General features: G+C 36.0%; 1 protein-coding gene and 1 long non-coding RNA gene across 3 annotated transcripts in view; one reads left to right on the top strand and one right to left on the bottom strand.

Annotated features, from left to right (window-relative positions):
• The first annotated feature begins 3 nt into the window (after positions 1 to 3).
• On the top strand, positions 4 to 4,308 carry LOC129654934 (uncharacterized). The gene is made up of 3 exons (XR_008715664.1): positions 4 to 258; positions 1,281 to 1,335; positions 4,168 to 4,308. It is a non-coding gene; the product is annotated as an uncharacterized LOC129654934 (long non-coding RNA).
• The window catches only part of RSBN1 (round spermatid basic protein 1), a 43,228-nt gene continuing 25,943 nt past the window's right edge, over positions 2,230 to 19,514 (bottom strand). Inside the window, exons 3-8 of one of the 2 annotated variants that reach the window (XM_055584691.1) lie at positions 17,275 to 17,412; positions 16,576 to 16,718; positions 8,885 to 9,052; positions 7,426 to 7,534; positions 6,322 to 6,798; positions 2,230 to 4,309 (exon numbers count right to left, since the gene is read on the bottom strand). In XM_055584691.1, coding sequence (XP_055440666.1) covers positions 6,325 to 6,798; positions 7,426 to 7,534; positions 8,885 to 9,052; positions 16,576 to 16,718; positions 17,275 to 17,412 — 1,032 coding nt within the window. In that variant the 3' untranslated portion in view covers positions 2,230 to 4,309; positions 6,322 to 6,324. Of the gene's footprint in view, positions 6,799 to 7,425; positions 7,535 to 8,884; positions 9,053 to 16,575; positions 16,719 to 17,274; positions 17,413 to 19,514 lie in introns of both variants that reach the window. The other variant, XM_055584690.1, reaches the window with a different exon arrangement.

The following is a 19,514-nucleotide window of genomic DNA, read 5'->3' as shown; positions in this document are numbered from 1 at the left end:
GTGACTCAGCCGACCCAGACCTGGGAAGCAGCAGCTCCGCAGACCACGGTGCAGCCGGGCTGCAGCTTCCGCTTTCCGGGGTTTGCAGTGAAGTTGGCTCCGCCCCCGGCCCGGGTCCTTCCCGCCGAGCCTCCGCCAGGCTTCGGGACCTAGGAGCTGGGGAGCTACACCGCGGCGTATAGGCCCTGAGCAGCTCCCTCAGATCACCCTTCAGGCCACTTCTTCAGAAATGACTTCCCAGCCATCCATCTAAAGGAGGTCGGTCCAGATATTTCAATAGTTCCCTGTTCGTTTCTTTGCCAACACTCGTCTTTCCTTGTGTTTTATATTTCTTTGTGCTTCATTATTTACTGTCGGCCTTCCTCAGTAGGCTGGGGGCTCCATGAGGTCAGAAACTAGGGTCTGGCACGAGCCTGGCCTAAAGTTTCTCAACCTTTGCTGTAGGAACAAATGTTTTCGTGAATTTACGCTGTTCTGGAACCAAAGACCTGACAAGCTGCGGCTTATTAAATCTCTCCCGCCTCTCAACTGCTCTAGGACTTCATCTTTCTGGGTGCTCAGGGGTAAATAAACAGAGGGGCCAAGGTTTAGGACAGTTCCAAGGCACTTTCCCAATTAGGATAGGGGCAGGTAGCGAGGGGAAGAACTGTTTGTAGGTTAAGAGTTCAAGCAGGCTGACAGAGGTCAGGAGAAAGGAATGGTTGCCACCTCAAATGAATATGTAAGAATGGGTTAAGGTTTTAAGTAAGCTGCTTTCCTCTACCTTTTTTTTTTTTTGGCCATTAATGCAACACTGACCTCTAACGGGGATTCTAACCTCAGCTGAAGCAGTGTCCTTGCTTGGCCAGCAATGGTAGCATTTGGGTCCGTTTAAAGCTAATGAGATAATAATTAGACCAGTCTAGAAAGCCTTAGATGGGCAGTTGTAAATGTTTGCTAGCTAATTTTGGATTAGCTAGCAAATCGACATAAATGGAAGTTACTATCCCTGTTTCACCAGTGAGGAAAATCGACCAGGATAAAAGTAACTCCCACAGAATAAAATCATTTTACCCAGTCTTATTTCTATATTCCACACATTGGCAGTGGTTCCCTTTCTGCTTTTGCTTCGTGACAGCTTTTCCCGTCCTTACAACTTAAAGTTCTGTTGGGTTTCAAGAATGGCTGACTAAAGAAAAACACGGGAAGAATGACTAATCAAAAAGTCATTTTTTGTATATCTAAATATTTGCTTTAAGAGGTAGGTTACAGTAAACTAATTAAGCATTTTACTTTATTAGCACACAGAAAGGCTTTAGGGGGAGTTCCTGGAAGAACTGCAATCAGGGAAGACGAGTAAGTAGCAAACTGTCCTTCAGGAGCCCCATCTACAAAGTTACAATGCTCCCTAAGGCTCTTACTGAGCAAAGCATGGGCTTTGAGCCCACAACTGCATTCAAATGCCTGCTCCCACTATTTAACTTCAGGTAATTTATTCAGTCTAACAGCCTGCTTTCTCACCTGTATTATGGAGATTGTATTGTCACCTTCCTACTCAAGGCTGTGAGGATTAAATGTTCAGTTCAGTCACTCAGTCGTGTCCAACTCTTTGCGACCCCATGAACCACAGCACGCCAGGCCTCCCTGTCCACCACCAACTCCTGGAGTCCACCCAAACCCATGTCCATTGAGTCGGTGTCACCATCCAACCATCTCATCCTCTGTCGTCCCCTTCTCAATAGTTACTCAAAGAACATCAGTTCCTTTCCTTTTCCTTTCCTAATCATAAGCAAGAGCTATCAGCGCTTAGGAAAGGTACCTTAATTAATGAGAAGTTCACACAAATAAGAACTGATGAGGAAAAAAACCACTGAGTTATGTCAATACAGCAATGACATCTGAAATGTCTGTAAGAGCATGTTCATTAACTAACACTGCATGCATGTACTTTCAAAAATATCAACATCCCCAGATCAAAAATTTAAGACTGTTCTCAGATATGAAACAATTTTTGTGGTAAGAGGGTTAACTGCCACAATGCCAAGCATAGTTTTCCTTCTTCCCCACAAACTAACTGCCTCTTGATATGGATGAAATTTTACCCTGGCATCTATAACCTTTTCCTTAAAAAGTCAAGATTTTCTAAAATAGTACAAAATAATAGAAAACAGAGAAGAGAGGGATACTTTAAAAACAGGTTCCAGGTAGCTAGAATTCATATGTGCTATTCATTTTGTCATGAAACATCAGTAAAGGACAAATCAGACTTTGTTTATTAAAAAAATACTTTACAGGAAAAAAAAAAAACTATGCATTCCATTGTCCTATTTTACAAAGAAATAGCTTAACAATTTAACACACTTAGACAGCTACAAAAAAGCACTGTGTTAAAAGGATTATTATTCACACAAATTTAGATTTAAGACTATTCATTAAAAACCTTTTTAAAACACTCATTAATGTCAATAAACAAACTAAGGCCACAAAACGCAAATAGTCCGCCAGGCAAATTATACATTTCATCTATATGCAAAGACCTCTTAGATAAATTAAAGCCACAGGAAAAAAAAGTCTTAGCTGCCAATCAAAATGGAGTTTAGTCACAGAAAACACTATTACATGAAAATTTACAACATGTGATAGTAGTACATAAGTTTTTTAGAGAGAATTGAAAAGTGCTATATTAAGAGACATTGGTCTCAACTACATGCACAAGTGAATCCTAAAAGATGTATGAATAAAATGGAAGGCCATAATATTTATGGAGAGATACTTGCTTTTAAAGCAACAAACTTTCAGGATGAGGATAGGTCCATGTGCTAAAGAAAAACATCTGTCTTGTACATTTCCTCTACTTACTGCATGACCAATAAATACAGCGACAATCTGTTTTTAAAAAAATAATACTTAGCAGAAATATGAACCTCTGGCATGTACTAGTGAAAGGTTCTTTTTATAAAACTTGTAGCAATGATAAAACAGAAAGACACAAACTCAATTATTCTAAAGATATAAATGCAAATAAATTTTAATGGCAAATACAGATGAAAATGATCTAATAATGAGCTAATAATAATTAAAAATATATGCACTAAGGGTTTTTTGAATGTTAGTCTTGTTCCTAAATTAGCTTTCATTCTAGATAGTATTTATAGAGGGAAAAGCTATAAGCAAAAATCTCTCCAGTTACTAAGCATGAACTTTTTGCCTATTAAGACTGATGCAAAACATCTTTTCCTAAGGTTTAGTAAATAATTTTATTTGATAAGCTCCTTTTTCCCCCTACAAGAGCTTTTAATATTAGTCGTTATTCCAGCTGTCTCTAAGGGGAAAGGGGACCTTCCAAATGTCTTTAATTTGAAGTATTAATAATAAAGTACCAGTGAAACAAATCCTAAGTATTAAATTAGCAAATTAAAAGTACAATTAAGCCGATGAATTTATTTGTAAAGTTAAAACTTTGGAGGGAAAGCAGATCTGTAGTTTTTATTATTATTGCTTTATGAATTTGGGCTACTTCTTTGAATCATAATCCTACTCCGAGTATATCCTGGTAATTACAGTATGACTTCTGGGGCAAGGGGAAGACTTTTCTCCTGATTAGTGAATACCATAAAATCATTCTAATTACTAAGTTAGGAATACGTATTTACTGGATCCTTTTCCATAAGAACATTTAAAAAATATCCCTCTGCTCCACAAAATACTAAAACTTATAGCCACATTCTGCAAGTAATCTCAAAAGAGCTGGCACAACGGATAATATACCAAAAAGGAAGATCAGCTTAAACTTCAGTTACAACTTCACTGCCATCACTACTTTACAAATCAGAAGACGCCAGATTGTTCCATGCCTCACTCCACCAAACCAAATAATTTAATTTTAGAAAAGTTGCTATCATTTGTATCGCTAAACTAGGATACAGCTTTAAAGCAGTAACAAACTCAAAACTTGCGCTTGTATATTCATCAGTCTTTAAAGCATGCTATTAAAATCTAATACTCACATAGGACATTCAGTTTCCAGATACATTACTAGCTAAATGTTTCTCTCTCGGTTCTATTGCAGTTCTAACATACAATGAATTTATTAGTACATGATTTTAAACATCTTTATACTGTTTTCATATTGGAGTTGAGGGTAGAATGTTTTATAAAAAGAAAATGGGGATTTGTTTTTGATTGTAGGTCTTTGCAGATCCGCTGGTTCCTGAGTGATTTATACACAGTGCTGGCTGTCAGGAGACAGTCTCCTTGTTTATTAGCAATGACCAGCTTAGATGACAGATGGCATCTGCTGGATGGCAAGTGGGAGATGGGGAAATCGGATCTTGGAAGACAAGAAAAAAATAAAAAGTTTTCACTTTAACAACCTTGTTCTTCATGATTATTTTGAAAAGCAAATGTTGCCTGAGAAGAATTTTACTTTGCACAGCCTGGTAAAGCTCTATGAAATTCTTCTGGACAGAAAAACAAAAACAAGAAATAACCCAAACCCACATACTCAGTGATTCACCCCCTCCCCCTAAAATAACAAAAAACACCCTCAAAGGCAGGTCCCTTAAAAACTAGTCTTGATAAACTAGAATTCACCCTAAAATTTATACCCAGGATTTTGAAACACCCCTGCAATAATCACATTACTCTTCATACCATTCTAATTACCTTATTTACAAAGATAACTAAAACCAACATCACTTCCAATTCATAAATGGTTTACACTGAAATGTTTCTCTATTTGTCTTCATCCTTTGTAACAGAGAATACATACATATACATATATATAAGGAATAATACAGATTCTAACTAATCACTGCAGTATTTGCTGATGGTTACTTTTCTATCGGTTTACACAGTGACCTCTATACTTTGCTAATATGCGTTTAACTACACAACAATATTGCACAAAGTAATATTTATATAAGATTTAACCTATTTCAGAATATTTTAGAGAAAATTCATATTTGTATTTCAAAAGATGCAGCTATGTTTTCATGGTGACAGACATAATAAAGCAGCATCTTTTTTTGCCTATGTTAATGTAAATATTCCAAATCTCACTCTCCAGGAAAAAAAAATCTCCAAATTGCACTATAACCAGGTAGATACAAGAATCTGGTCTTAGGTGTGGGGAGTACTCTTCCTTTAATAAGCAAAAGGCCTATCATATTATTAACTAAGAGAAAGTGAAATGTGTATCACATTAACATTCTAAAATAACAGAAAGTTAAGACTACTAGCTATATGAACTGTGCCTGTTCAGAAAAAAAACTGTTAAATACTCAGGCACTAATAAGGATTAGGCTACCTGAAACTCTAGGATGAAGTCTAGTGCCATATTCTTTATTAGACAGTAGCAACACAGAGCAATAATAAATAAACCCAGGTGTCAACAGATCTTTATCATGAAGAGGTTGATGCTAGGTGACAAAAATAGTTTTTCCTAAGTTTCATGCACAAAATATGGCAGCCTCATCTGAAAGATAGATATCATTCTATAAGTTTGATACTCATGATCAGTTTAGGAAGCAAAAGTGTCCACACAGAATGTGAGGATGCTAGGAAGCAGAACAATATAGAGTATCATGTCAACATTATCTCTTTTACCCAAAACATCTTCCATAGTTACCAAGTATTCTAGAAGAGATTAATGAACCATGGAGAATGAATGACCAAGGACTATTCATCTTTAGATATTTTTAATTGAAATATCCACTGGGCTTTAAATAACAGATACCCAAAAAAAAAAAAAGTTTGGATCAGAAAGTGCTGTGCTTTCTTTTGTTAAGAAATCAGAGAGCCACTGAATTCCTTAGAAACTACCTGCTCTTTATGGTTGAAACTAAATAAATGACTTGCCCATGTAAAAGATGCAGGACCTCTTTCCTGCAACCTATGCCATTTTTACTGCAGAAATTGGATCTGTGCCATAAAAGCACAAGTACTAAATCATAAATCTGATCTTCTATCATAAAAACAGCAAAAATGGCAAGAGACAAGTCAAGATAAAATTAAAGGAAGTGAATTAATTTACCAAATAAGAATCTGTTATTCCAGACAATTCTCATTTTGATTTGAAGAAGAGATTGAATTGTTACCTCACACCTTAAAACAGAAAGTAGCAGCAGACCCACTATTACATACTGTACTAACGGGATAAGATACAACTCTTAACTTTGCATAATCTGTGTAAAAAAGATATGCTTGACATTTGTGGAATGTCATTTCTCTTTATAGAATTATAGGCAAGATTTCTCCAATAAAACTTAACTTAAGCCAGTTATAAAACTATAACTTCACATCAAAATTTAAAAAAGTTAAAAAATGTGTTTGAATATGTACATATCACACAGGAGTGCTTGAATGTTCCTGTAGACTGTGTTGCTGGTCAGAGTCCAGTCTACTTTCCACCTTTAAAACTGGAATAGACTGAGTCATCTGATCTTGCTGTAGATTAAGTTCAGATGAAGGTGGGAAGGACGATGAAGCAGTTGTCAAAAGCTGCGTCTCTGTGCATGTTTCCTCAGATTCAGTTTTTATCCTCACACACTGGGAGTCAACTTCTAATTCTTGCTTTCCAGTTAAATCACAGTCCACATTAGAACTGCCTTCTGTGTTTTGAGAGGCATCCACAACAGGGTGGTACTGTTTAAGCCTTATATGCCAGGCTAAGCTGCACACTGCTGACACTGTTTTGAACTGATGAATGACATTTCTAGGGATGAAGTAGATATCATTGTCACACAGCTGAATTCGAGCATAACGAATGCCTTCCCGCCTCATTTGGTTTAGTTTTGCCTCATCCACCCACTGCACACACTGAAAAAGGGAAAAAAGTTTCATGAGATTTTAAAGTAAAATATGCAAAGATTAAGTCAAATAAAATAATCAGCACAGGAAAACAGTAGGTTCAAATTAAAGCCAAACAATACTATACAATATACAATTTACTACAATTTCCTACAATTCCTAAGATACATTTTTCCTCATATGTTATTACTTTTCTAGTAATAAAGTACAGGTTAAAATTAGGACTGGCCTACAGAATCATTAAATAATTCAAAATGCAACTAAATATCAATATTCTTTGCCCCATGCCAGAGCAACATTTATCTGTTTCTTTCACTGTCTTCCAGCCTTTTGTAGGTGAGGGCACACAGTGCAATCTGGTTAACAGCTGAGACTGCTCATGGCCCAAATTGAGCATCCGGGGTCCTCTCCTCAGGCCCACCTGGCATCCCAATGACTGAAGGGAGACCCTAAGCATTTTTCTTGGGAAGCTCCATTTTAATGATTTTCAACATCCTCCACAAACAGCTTTTAAAATGAAATTAAATTCACTATACCATGTATCCAACTAAAAGGTAAAATGCACAATTAAATAAGTACAGATACTTAATTTCCAAGATCTCACTCAAAGAGCAAACAAAAAGCAAAAGTTTTTACCTGGGAAACTGGAGGTTCATGAAGGTCTAACTGAAGTCTCTGTACAACATCAGTAAAATCCTCAGCATGAAAACAAATCACATCTTTGGTTATGCGAGGTTGGTCACTCCTAAGATTGACAAAATTAAGTTTTAGAAACAAGCATCTCATAATGGAAAATGATGACAATTTCAATCTTCCTGTTCCTGGAACTGCTATACTAGCAAAGAAATAGATGCATAACACCCAAGGACAAAGTATACATTTGTTTCTTTCATCAACTTAAAAAATTAAAACATCAATAAAGTGATTTTTAAAAAATTAAAATTAGTTGTTATAAAACTTAAACTTTAATGACTAAATCATCTAACCACTTTGCCCCACCATCTCCATGCCACCGGACATCATCATCTTGACAGAAAGAAATGGACAGAATACATCTCAGACACAAATACCACACATTCCAGAATACATCTCAGACATAAATACCACACATTCCAGTTTTCAAAGTATAGAGTAGGAAAAAAAATAATCTTTAACTTAAAATATTACTGTCAACCTGTGATTGAACTCTAATTCTAAAGATCAAACCAAACTCTACAATAATATTGAAGTCCCTAAAGGCATAAATATGAAAAACAAAGTAAAATACAGCTTTTAAATATGTTCTGAGCCTTGGTAAAACCAGGCCCTAACTTAGTGTAAAAGGGTGCAGCCTGTAAGAAAGCCAGTATAGCAGTTGCTCCCAAAATTAAAAATAGAATTACTATGCTGCCAAGTCGCTTCAGTCGTGTCCGACTCTGTGGGACCCCATAGACGGCGGCCCACCAGGCTCCCCCGTCCCTGGGATTCTCCAGGCAAGAACACTGGAGTGGGTTACTATATGACCTAGCAATTCCACTTCCGGGTATATACCCAAAAGAATGAAAGCACGGCCATGAAAAGATGTTTGCTTATAACAGCCAAAAGGTGGATGCGACCCAAGTGTCCACTGACAGACAAATGGACAAACAAAACATAGTATATACATATAATGAAGTACTATTCAGCCTTTAAAAGGAAGGAAATTATGACACGCGGTACCATATGGATGAACCTTGAGGATACAATGCTAACTGAAATAAGTCAATCACAAAAAGACAATAACTGTTTGATTCCATTTATAGGACGTATTTAAAGTGGTCAAATTCATAGAGTGATGTTCGCCAGGAACTGGGGGAGAGGAGAAAGGGGAGTTATTGAATAAAAGGTATAGAGTTACAGTTCTGCAAGATGAAAAAGTTCTAGAGATTTGTTTTACAACAATGTGAATATACCTGATATTACTACAAATATTAAAATTAAAAATTGTTAGGATTTTCATTTTCATTTTGTTATGTGTATTTTACCACAATTAAAACTGTTCCCAACTTTTCAAATTGGTTAATGCTGCCCTAAGAAAATGTGGACTCAATCTTGCAATTGAGTTCCATTAACTTACCATTCACCAAACTGTACAGCTTTCAAAACCCCAACAGCAGCCGTACTCTGCCAGTCAAACCCCTGACCTACATGATCAGCATGAGCTCTTGTCCTATCTTCAAAGAGGACTTCCCGGGGTTCACTGGTCCGAGGTAGGTACTGGAGATTTTTAATTTCATTCATTGATCTGTAGTCAATTTGGTTTCAAAATAATGAGGGAGAAGAAAGCAGCAACATAAAAAATTAACAGCAGTAAGACAAATAAGTCTACTAAAATACCAAATCTTAAATGAGGGCTCCAGAAGGTTCAGCAATTTCGATCATCAGCATCTGACATGCCATAATGTAATGCTGAATGGGGTGACCTCCTTTTCTCAGTCATGATGTCATGATAATATGACAGCTGTTATCCTGATCTGGCACAAATGCGGTGTTTGAATATACAAACACTATAAATAGATAAATATATGTAGCTCTCTAGCATGTATATACTGCTCTATTTAATATGGATAATCAATGAGGACCTACAATATACATAGCACAGGGAACTCTGCTCAATGTTATGGGGCAAGCTGGATGAAAGAGGAGTTTAGGGGAGAATGGACACATGTGTATGTATAGCTGAGTCACTTTGCTGTCCACCTGAAACAATCACAACATTTTTAATTGGCTATACTCCAATATGAAATAAGAAATTACCAAAAGATTAGTTGCCTAGTAACAGAAAATTTGATTCACAATTCAAGGCTGTATGTTTCTTGTACCTGGAGTCATTTTTAAGTCTCAAAGCATTCTACTAGACTTAACTGAAGAAGGCAACCTGAGCATCTACATCTGCTTCCACATAAAAATGGAAGTAAAAGACTTCAAGCTAATGTAGTAAGGGTGGGGAAGAGAAGTGGAGGAATGGATGGGATTATAGATGAAACAGAACTGGCTATGAATTGGTAACTGTTGCTATTAAATACATGGGAGTTTATTATATTATCTTCTTTTTTGTGCGCTCAAAACCTTCTAAATATAATAATCTAAAGGTGACAGTAAAGGAATGAATGCGAAGCAACACAGAAAATGAATCAGTAAATGAACACCATCAACACATTTCTGGAAGATGAAAAATGATTAAAACTGTTTTTGGACTTAAAGCCACAGGCCTAGACTAAACAAGAAGGGAATGGCAGCTAAAAAGGCTAGTAAAATAAGGATAATGGACAGAAAGGAAGTACAGTTGAAAAAAGAGCAAATAAAGTGAAATCCTGCAAATTAAACCTGTCACCTGTCACTCCTGTGGCAGAAATGTGGTCAGGTATTTAAACTCATACAGAAGGCAATGTAGGTGACCCACCAGCATTTATCTCTCACCTTAATTTCTTTGAAAGAACTCTAATTTTTATTAGGTCTCTCTGTCCCTACCCTCATTCACAAGTTCCAGAGATGGATCCTGATGAGCTCTGGCAAACTATGTTAAGTTCATTCCCCTTGCCAGTGAATGATACAGGAATAAGCACAAACCGATTCTGGCTAGCAATATGAGAGGAAATCTGCTAAGACTTTTGGGAAGCTCCCTGGCTCCTAAGAAAGTAGTAAAGAAAACACTCTTTTCTTTTTTTAGATATAACCAGATCCAGATGTATACCTAGAACTGCTATCACCATTCAGCAGCAACTGTAACGGAAGCCACTGTAAATACAAAACCTAGGTAGAGAGAATGACAGAGGAGAAAAAAGGAAAAGACCTTGTTTCTTGATGACAACACTGAACTACTGACTATATGGGCCTAGAGTCAACCTCTCTGAACTTCCTAAAATACAAGACAACATTTTACTTTATGAACCAGTTTGAATCAATTTTGTTGCTTGTAACCAAAACCATTCTGATAAACTTTCAGCCAAAAAAATCCTGCATGTTCTTCTCTAAACACATTGAATGTACTATATACATTCACGTAATCCTCTGGCGTTTGGACATATCCTTTAATGTCCACTTCTATGCCTGTTAACTTGAAAGTGAAACCTACCTATTGACAAACCTTACTGAAATAAGACCAATGCTTTATTTCTAAATAGAAACAAGTAAACCAAGAATCACCAGATACGTGAAGACAGTCTACAGCAGCCTGAAAAACACCAAAATAAACAACACTGAAATGTAAGAATTTTGTCAGAAGACAAATGTCAAGTAAATGTCCCAAAATCGAAAGCAGAAAGATAATAAGAAATATGAAGCTAATCAAACTGGGAGATCTATTATTCAACCAACAGCAGTTTCCAAAACCATTGGTTTTGGTTACAAGCAACAACAGAAAGAAATAATAGAGAAATGAAGAGATTACTGAAGCAACTAAGCAAGAAAAATTTCCAGAAATCAAAAAAGACATGAATTTTTAAGTTTAAGGCCACCAAGCAACTAAAAGGATTAAAATCTAAGAATAGGAATTAAAAACCCAAGCAAAGATGTGTCATTGGGAAATTAAGCTCCCAGGAGAGGAAAAGAAAACAGGTTTACTTACAAAGGAACAATAATGACACTGGAATTAAGACTTCTCATAAACAATATTAGATATCAGAAGACATTGGGGCAATGTTAAAAAATCCTAAGGAAAATATATCTTCTAGACTCCAGCTAAACTACAGATCATATTTAACAACAGAAAAAGAAATTTTCAGACATTATGATCACTCAATACCTTCCTTTTCTTAGAATATAATGAGTATGTGATCAAGCAAAAAAAGAAATAAACCCAGAAAGAAGACAACCATAAGTTTAGGTAGAAAAACATTAAATGGGAACTACAAGGTAGGTAACTGTGAAATAAGCTTTTCACACTGAGGTAAAAAAAAACACAGAGCTCCAAAAGATTTCCAGGTAAAAAGTGATGTGTTAGACCAGACAGTATGGTTGAACTTCTGGATTCTTGAGGGTATGATAAAAGCAAAGAATGCAATTAACTAACAACATTCTCCCTCAAAGAAGCTATATTAAAAAAAAAAAAAAAAAGCCAAAAAGAAGCAGTAGCCAAAGCCATGCAGAAAGTCAGTGTGATTTTAGAAAAAAGTCTTTGTAACCCCCTTGGACTGTAGCCCCACCAGGCTCCACTGTTCATGAAATTCTCCAGGCAAGAATACTGGAGTGGGCTGCCATTCCCTTCTCTAGGGGATCTTCCCAATCCAGGGATTACAGGTCTCCTGCTTTGCAAGCAGATTCTTTACTGTCTGAGCTACCTGGGAAGCCAAATCTTAAACAACAGAAAGAATAGAAGATATTAGAAATATGGTCAAAAGTGTACAGTAGTATCCCCTCAAAAAAGGCCATCAGAAACAACAAGAAAAACCGAACAATTCAAAAATAACCAGCAAGATCCAAATATGAACCAAACTAAAATGTGGCATGATTTTCAGTATATAGGTGAAATATAGAAAAGAAAGATCCTTTTGTTTATTATTCCTTTGAGTGACAACACACCACTCGAACCTTAGAATACAGATTTTAGCCTCCAGTAAACTTACTACCCATATTATTTTAAATGCCATTTACTGACTTTAAAATTTTAGAATACTCCTCTTGACAAAGCATATAGAGCCTAATTACAGTTTTAAAACAGAATATGAATTAACCTCAACAATGTATAAGCACAGTTGACAAAAAGTACAAGGGGAAGGAAAAGGCTAGAGTAAGAGTCATTTAACTATCTGGAAAATCCCAAAAGGAAGGAATCCCTACCCAGTATACCATGAAATTTACAAATTTCCTGTCAAAGCCTTAAAACAAAAAAGGCATTAAAAACAGAAAACATTTTTGCCTTTGGTGAAAAAAAGGTGTTTTCATCTGGAGGAAAAGGTAGCCAGGATTTTGTTTTAATTATAACCCCCCTCATACTGTTTGATGTTTTAAAACCCTGTGCATGTATTTCTTTAACTCTAGAGTTCATAAATTTAAAGATCATCTTCATTTGCAGTGCCCTTGATAACTAAACAGCTTCTGCATTGATTTCATCATTTTCAGCAACAGGACATTCTCAGTAACACATAAAGATGACATTACTGTTTAAGTTCTGATTTATTCACTCTAATTCAAACTGCTTTTGATGCCTCTCTTAAGAATATTTAATCCCAATAAAAATTAAATTTGATAGTACCTCAGATTAGTGGAGAAATAATAAATTGTTAAATAAACAATGTGGGTACAACTGTCTAATTACTTGGAAAGAATGTTAAACAATCTCTCCCTCTATACTGAAATCAACACCAGGTTAAACACATAATACTGAAATCACATATGTAACTAGGAGAAAATGTGAGTATTTTGTAACACTAAATGAGAGAAGGCCTTTCTAAATTTGCCACCAAGAAAGAAATCTCAGAGGAAAAGATATATCTGACAACATATGAATAAAACTTTCTGTGACTAAAGAGAAAAGAAACAACATCCCAATGGAAATATAAGTAAAGAAAATTAAAAGGGAATCACAGAAGAAGAAATTCAAACCCCTCAAAAAAGGCAAATTAAAATAACATTTTTGTCCAATCAGATGAAAAAAGAGAATGTTAGTGGAGGGTACAGGGGAAAGGGTACTATCTTACTATGTTGGTAGAAATATAAATTGGTGCATTTCTGGAAGTCATTTAGAAATGTGTATATACTTTGAGCCTTTAGCAATTTCTACTAAGAAAATAAACATGCATATACACAAAAAATATCTACCTACCTACCTATCAACCAACCAGCCAGTCAACCCACTAGCCAGCCCCATAGATGTTTAGTAATTGGCTTTAGTGGGGGAGATGGCTGATTTGCATTAGGTTGGTGCAAAAGTAATTGCAGTTTTCATTGTTGAAATCTGCCATTTAATATTGGAATACATTCTTAAATAAATGTGATTATGTTATACATCATTTTAATGTGCATTTCTTGCTTTATGTTTTGCTAATGACTTATTGCTTACTGTTTGCTTTATATTTATTTTAGACTATAGAAATGATGTTAGACAAAAAGCACATTTGAGGAATTTTCTTATTCGAGTTCAAAATGAGTCGTAAAGCAGCCGAGACAACTCGCACATCAACAACACATGTGGCCCAGGAACTAGAAATGTACATACAGTGCAGTGGTGGTTCAAGGGGTTTTTGCAAAGATGATGAGAGCCTTGAGGATGAGAAGCACTGTGGCTGGCCATTTGAAGGTGACAGCAACCAACTGAAAGAATCATCAGCGCTGATCCTCACACAAGAAGTTGCCGAAGAACTCAACCTCGACCATTCTATGGTTGTTTGGCATTTGAATCAAGTTGGAAAGATGAAAAAGCCCACTAAGTGGATGCCTCATGAGTTAACTGCAAATCAAAAAAAGCATCCCTTTGAAGTGTCATCTTCTCTTATTCTACACAACAATGAACCATTTCTCGCTTGGACTGTGATGTGTGATGAAAAGTGGATTTTATACAACTGCTGCCAACCAGCTCACTGTTGGACTGAGAAGAAGCTCCAAAGCACTTCCCAAAGCCAAACCTGCACCAAAAAAAGGTGATGTTCACTGTTTGGTGGTCTGTTGTCGGTCTGATCCACTACAGCTTTTTGAATCCTAGCAAAATCATTACTTCTGAAAAGTATGCTCAGCAAATCGATGAGATGCACGGAAAACTGCAATGCAGGCAGCTGGCACTGGTCAACAGAAAGGGCCCAATTCTTCTCTATGACAATGCCTGACCGCCCGTCTCACAACCAACACTTCAAAAATTGAATGAATTAGGCTATCGAAGTTTTGCCTCATCTGTCATATTTACCTGACCTCTTGCCAACCAACTACCATTTCTTCAGGCATCCTGACAACTTTTTGCAGGGAAAATGCTTCCACAACCAGCATGAGGCAGAAAATGCTTTCCAAGTGTTTGCTGATCCCAAAGCATGAATTTTTATGCTACAGAAATAAACAAACTTATTTCTCGATGGTTGTTGTACATTGTAGGCGGTTGTACAGCTGTTGCTGACTGAAATGGTTCCTATTTTGACTAATAAAGAGTGTTTGAGCCTAGTTAAAATGATTTAAAACTCACAATCCGAAACTGCAATTACTTTCATGGCAACCTACTAGCTGATTTGCTGATTTCTGTGGTACAAATACTCCCAACATGGCCAATTTCAAGCTATTCATGTGACCTCACTCAACGTGGAATTGTGAGGCTCACAATGGCCCTATGAGCTGGTATAAACTGGCTCCAGCACACCACTGTCATGTTTATCAAAATACCATTTATCAATATACTAAAAAAAATAGAAACAATTTACATTAATAAAGAATTGGTAAAATAAATCTTGATACAACCATACAGTCAAAACTACACAGTTATTTAGAAATGATGATATGGCTGCATCTTAATAAGACACATTTTAAAGTAATCATCACGTAAAGAAGGAATTCATCTGCGTACAAAGAAAATTTATGAGTGAATATAGACCAAAATTTAAAGGTTAACATGCCTAAATGAGTGGGATTATAGATATTTTTTGCCTTTTTACTTTTTTTCTGTTATCTGATGTTTGTTTTTTAAGTTTATACCAATCAGGAAACCAATCATTTCCTTTGGGGAAAGATTATAGAATAAAAAAATATATACAATACTTTAGAATTTAGAATATCAAAATTCATCATTATGAGGTACAAAAACTGCTGTGGTTTAGCAATGTGCAGAAGTTTTGGTTTATTGCCATGTTCTATCATGCTACCACCTCACATTTATAGTTTTTATAAACTACTTTCATAATTATCGCCAAGTACTAAGGTTATCCATACTTAAATCTAGTATTACTTTTCTTTGAGTTTTAAGGTAAGGTCTAAAGCTAATCTGTTAAAACTCATTTTGGGGACCTTAATTTTGAATTCCTATTTCCATAATCTAAGCAAATATATGCCATGTTCAGTCTCATTAAATGAGATTTGTTCTCATAGTTCTAAAGTAAGTTAATCTACGTTTGTTTTAAACAAATTTTGCTTCAAACAAAAAATGTTAGGCCAATATGAATTACTATACATCACTGGTTTTACTCAGCAAACACTGATCACTTGCTATGTGCTAAGAAGAATTAGACTGTCCTTAAAAAGGTTAAAATTTATAGTAAAAACCAAAAAATTTGTCAACAGATCATTAACGGACAGAATGATGTGTGAGCACAGAAAAGGGAATGACCAATTGTTTAAGGGAACAAAGAAAAGCTTCACAAAGGAAGTGACATCCAAGTTGAGTTTTGAAAATTCATTAAGAGTATATCAGGTAGAAAGGAAGATGATGAAGGGATGCCACTCCAAGTAAAAAGAGCGAGGCAAAAGCACACAGATGTGAAAGACCATGGTTTAGAAACTGAATTCAGTGTGACCAGACCAGACTAAAAGCAGATACACCTAGAAGAAATACTGTCAGGGCCAGATGATAACAGAACCTTATCAACCACACAAAGGAGTTTGGACATTTATCTCGCAGGCAATTAGGACCCAGGTTTTAAGAACAGAAGGATTTTTTTTTTTATTTTTAAAAGGATGCCTCACTCTGGTATCTGTGTAATGAGTGAACTGGACTAAGGAACTGACAAGAGATTTACTTAAGATAGCTCTTTAAATAAGTCAGAAAAAATGGTTTTCAAGCTGCTCAACTCTCAATCATTTCTATAAGCAATCAACTAAAAAAGGGCTTTTGCTTATCTGAGAAAAACCAGTGTTTACCGTCGTCTTTTGAAGGGTGACTTTGGCATGTCTGCTGTAGGGATCATCTGCTCTCCTGGCCTGACCCACATGATGGGCCCATCATCACTCTGGGACCTACACTGGAGTCGGAGGCTGGAAAGTGTACCCCAGGGCAAAGTCATCTGGAAGTCAGAAGAATAAGTCACGTTAAAGGAAATTTTTTAGACTACTTACAAGTTAACCCCTCACACCCAAAAGAAAGCTTCAGGAAGCTTATTTTGTGTGTGTATAAGAAGAAAAAAAATGTTGTATTATTAGATAGTAATTTATATGTAAAAAAGAATAAGTGAAGTATTTTACTTAAATAATTTTCTGAACAGTTCTCTTCAAAATATGGGATAAACCTGAATTTTAATAGATAAGATTAGCTTGTGTATGCATGTGCTCCGTCACTCTGTAGTGTCTGATTCTTTGTGGCCCCAGTGACTGCAGCCTGCCAGTCTGTCCTCTGTTCACAGAATTTTCCTGGCGAAAATACTGAAGCAGGTTGCCGTTTCCTCCTCCAAGGGATATTCCTGAACCAGGGATCGAACCTGCCTTTCTTGTGCCTCCTGCATTGTAGGCAGATTCTTTACCACTGTGCCACCTGGGAAGCCCCTACGATTAGCTTAAGATTTTTTAATACAAAGTATCCATTTAAATAGTGATCAGAACTTTAATAATCTGAAAAACACTCACTTTCAGAAATGGTGATTCTTCTAACATATCAAGGAACTCAGGGAAATAATCACCAACTTCTTCATCTACTGCTCCAACGAGACTTATCTGCCGCATAGGACCTGCTCGGTAGGTGCCACAGCAGTATGTCCTGTTGACCTGAGATGAAACGAAAGGGGGGCGGAAAGGAGTGAAGTATACTATAAGAATCAGGACAGCGTATTGTTTCCAATGTTCCTATTTCTTTTACATACTAAGAATTCAATGGTCAGTACCTTGGATAAAATCAGCAGTTACAGAAAGGCACCCTAGCACACTGACAAATATATTGACATATGAACCACAAACAGAAATTCCAAAATGCAAGTCAGTCCATGGTCCCAAGGAAATCTCAAGGAAATACTGAAAACATTAAGATATACTTAAATTTCTCTGGGAATGATGATTTTTAACTCTTTAAACACTTGTGATCTTTATTAGGGAAAAAAAAATCAGTAAATAGTTAAATTGACAGGATGGGAAAAAAAAAAAAAACTATTAATTTGACAAAAAAGTCAAATTAATCTTCCATATTCATTTTGTAGTCCCTAGGCTGAAAGCTTTCACATCAAGCCAGATACAAGGACAACTACTATCAAAACCAATCTCCCATCACTTCCATATCTAAGATTCTCCACCCAGGTAGGCTGATCATTTTTTCTAACCAATTTAGCCAAACTTGTATCTACCTGCAGTGATTTTTTTCTTGAGTCTGCCTTCTTGGAATGTCTTCTTTTCTGTCAACCTAAATCTTAACTTTCAGAGATCAGTTCTAGACTTTTCCTCTGGAAGCCTTCCTGATTACTCTTATAATAATCTAATGTTACCTGCAAGCACATAGAAATTTTGTATCAACTCTCTAGTAAGCTTAAGGCAGGTTCTAAGCAGCCCTAAGAAATATGAAGCCCAGAGAATCCTAACCTTCACAGAGAATCTACCAACAATACAATATAAGCTGATATTAATTCTAGTCATATCACGTATGTTCTTAATACTCCAACCTCCAATTCAGAATGAATTGTTTCTCAAATGGAGAGACAGATTCTGTACATACAGATGACTTAAACACTAGATTCTAACCAGCATTTCACCTTGGTTCAGTAACCTAGCATTTTCTACCTTATGTAAGATGCAGATTAAGTTGAGAAGCCTAATATATAATTATACTTTTAAAAGGTAGGTCTCTATTGAACACTCAAAAATTTTTTTTAAAGACAATTGTTACTGTTTCAAAAACCGCCTATTTTGCTTAACAGAAAGAATAAAGGACCTTCTAGTATTTCTTACAGTTCTTTACTGCTAGTTTTTTAGCAGTGTTTTCAGAATCATCCCACTGCTTTTTTTTTCTATAGACAATTTAATGTCATCCTACACACACACACACACAAAATGTCTGAGATCTTGTTATTAAATAGCAGTCATTTCTTAATTCCTTATGAATCTTTCCCCCCCAGATCTCCTTAGGTGATCCCAGACCAGAATGACCTTGCATATATTTGTATGAATTACATTCCATTTGTTTGTATGATCATCATGCTATTAAAAGTCACGGGAGGCAGTCTGGGGAAAAGGATATATTATGTGATATAGAGGTAAAGAAGTTTTTTTAAGCAAGCATTATTCTAACCTTTCTAAGCCAAGCACCCTAAACAACCAAAGCAGATTTAACTTTGGTATTGATACCAGCTCTAGGAACCATATGCTTTCAGAGTTAACAAAAGAATTATCAGTCTCCTCCAAATACCTCCTCCAGCTATTTCCAATTATCAGAAATTCCTTCCAGCAATGGCTTTCAAACTACATGGTAAGTCTCCCAAAGATGAATCACCATTTAAATCTCACATAACTTAACCTTGAAGAAGTACACAACCATGTGGTAGTTTTCATCAACTTCTGTGGCCTGCTGGCTTTGAGATTATACAACTTTTAATGCATTAAAAATCTGAAATCACATTGCTTTAAATTTTACACACAAAGTGAAATTGAATTAACATTTTTATACAGTACTCCATGATTACCTAATTTAAGTACCACTAAATTCAACAGCACTGAACTTGAAGACAACGTAAAAAGGCAAACACCTAGAATAATTAATATGTGACATGTAGTAATATAAAACATCCTCTCCTATTCTGGAAAGAGAAGAAAGTAAACCTGAAGAGGAGAAATTGTTGAATTTATGCTTACTGAGTCTAGAAATAATCAGCCATTAACCTCTGGCC

The sequence above is a fragment of the Bubalus kerabau genome, chromosome 6, assembly GCF_029407905.1.
Source record: "Bubalus kerabau isolate K-KA32 ecotype Philippines breed swamp buffalo chromosome 6, PCC_UOA_SB_1v2, whole genome shotgun sequence".
Classification (NCBI taxonomy): Eukaryota; Metazoa; Chordata; class Mammalia; order Artiodactyla; family Bovidae; genus Bubalus; species Bubalus kerabau.
Note: the sequence above shows the minus strand (reverse complement) of the source record. Positions and strands in the feature narration are given on the sequence as shown.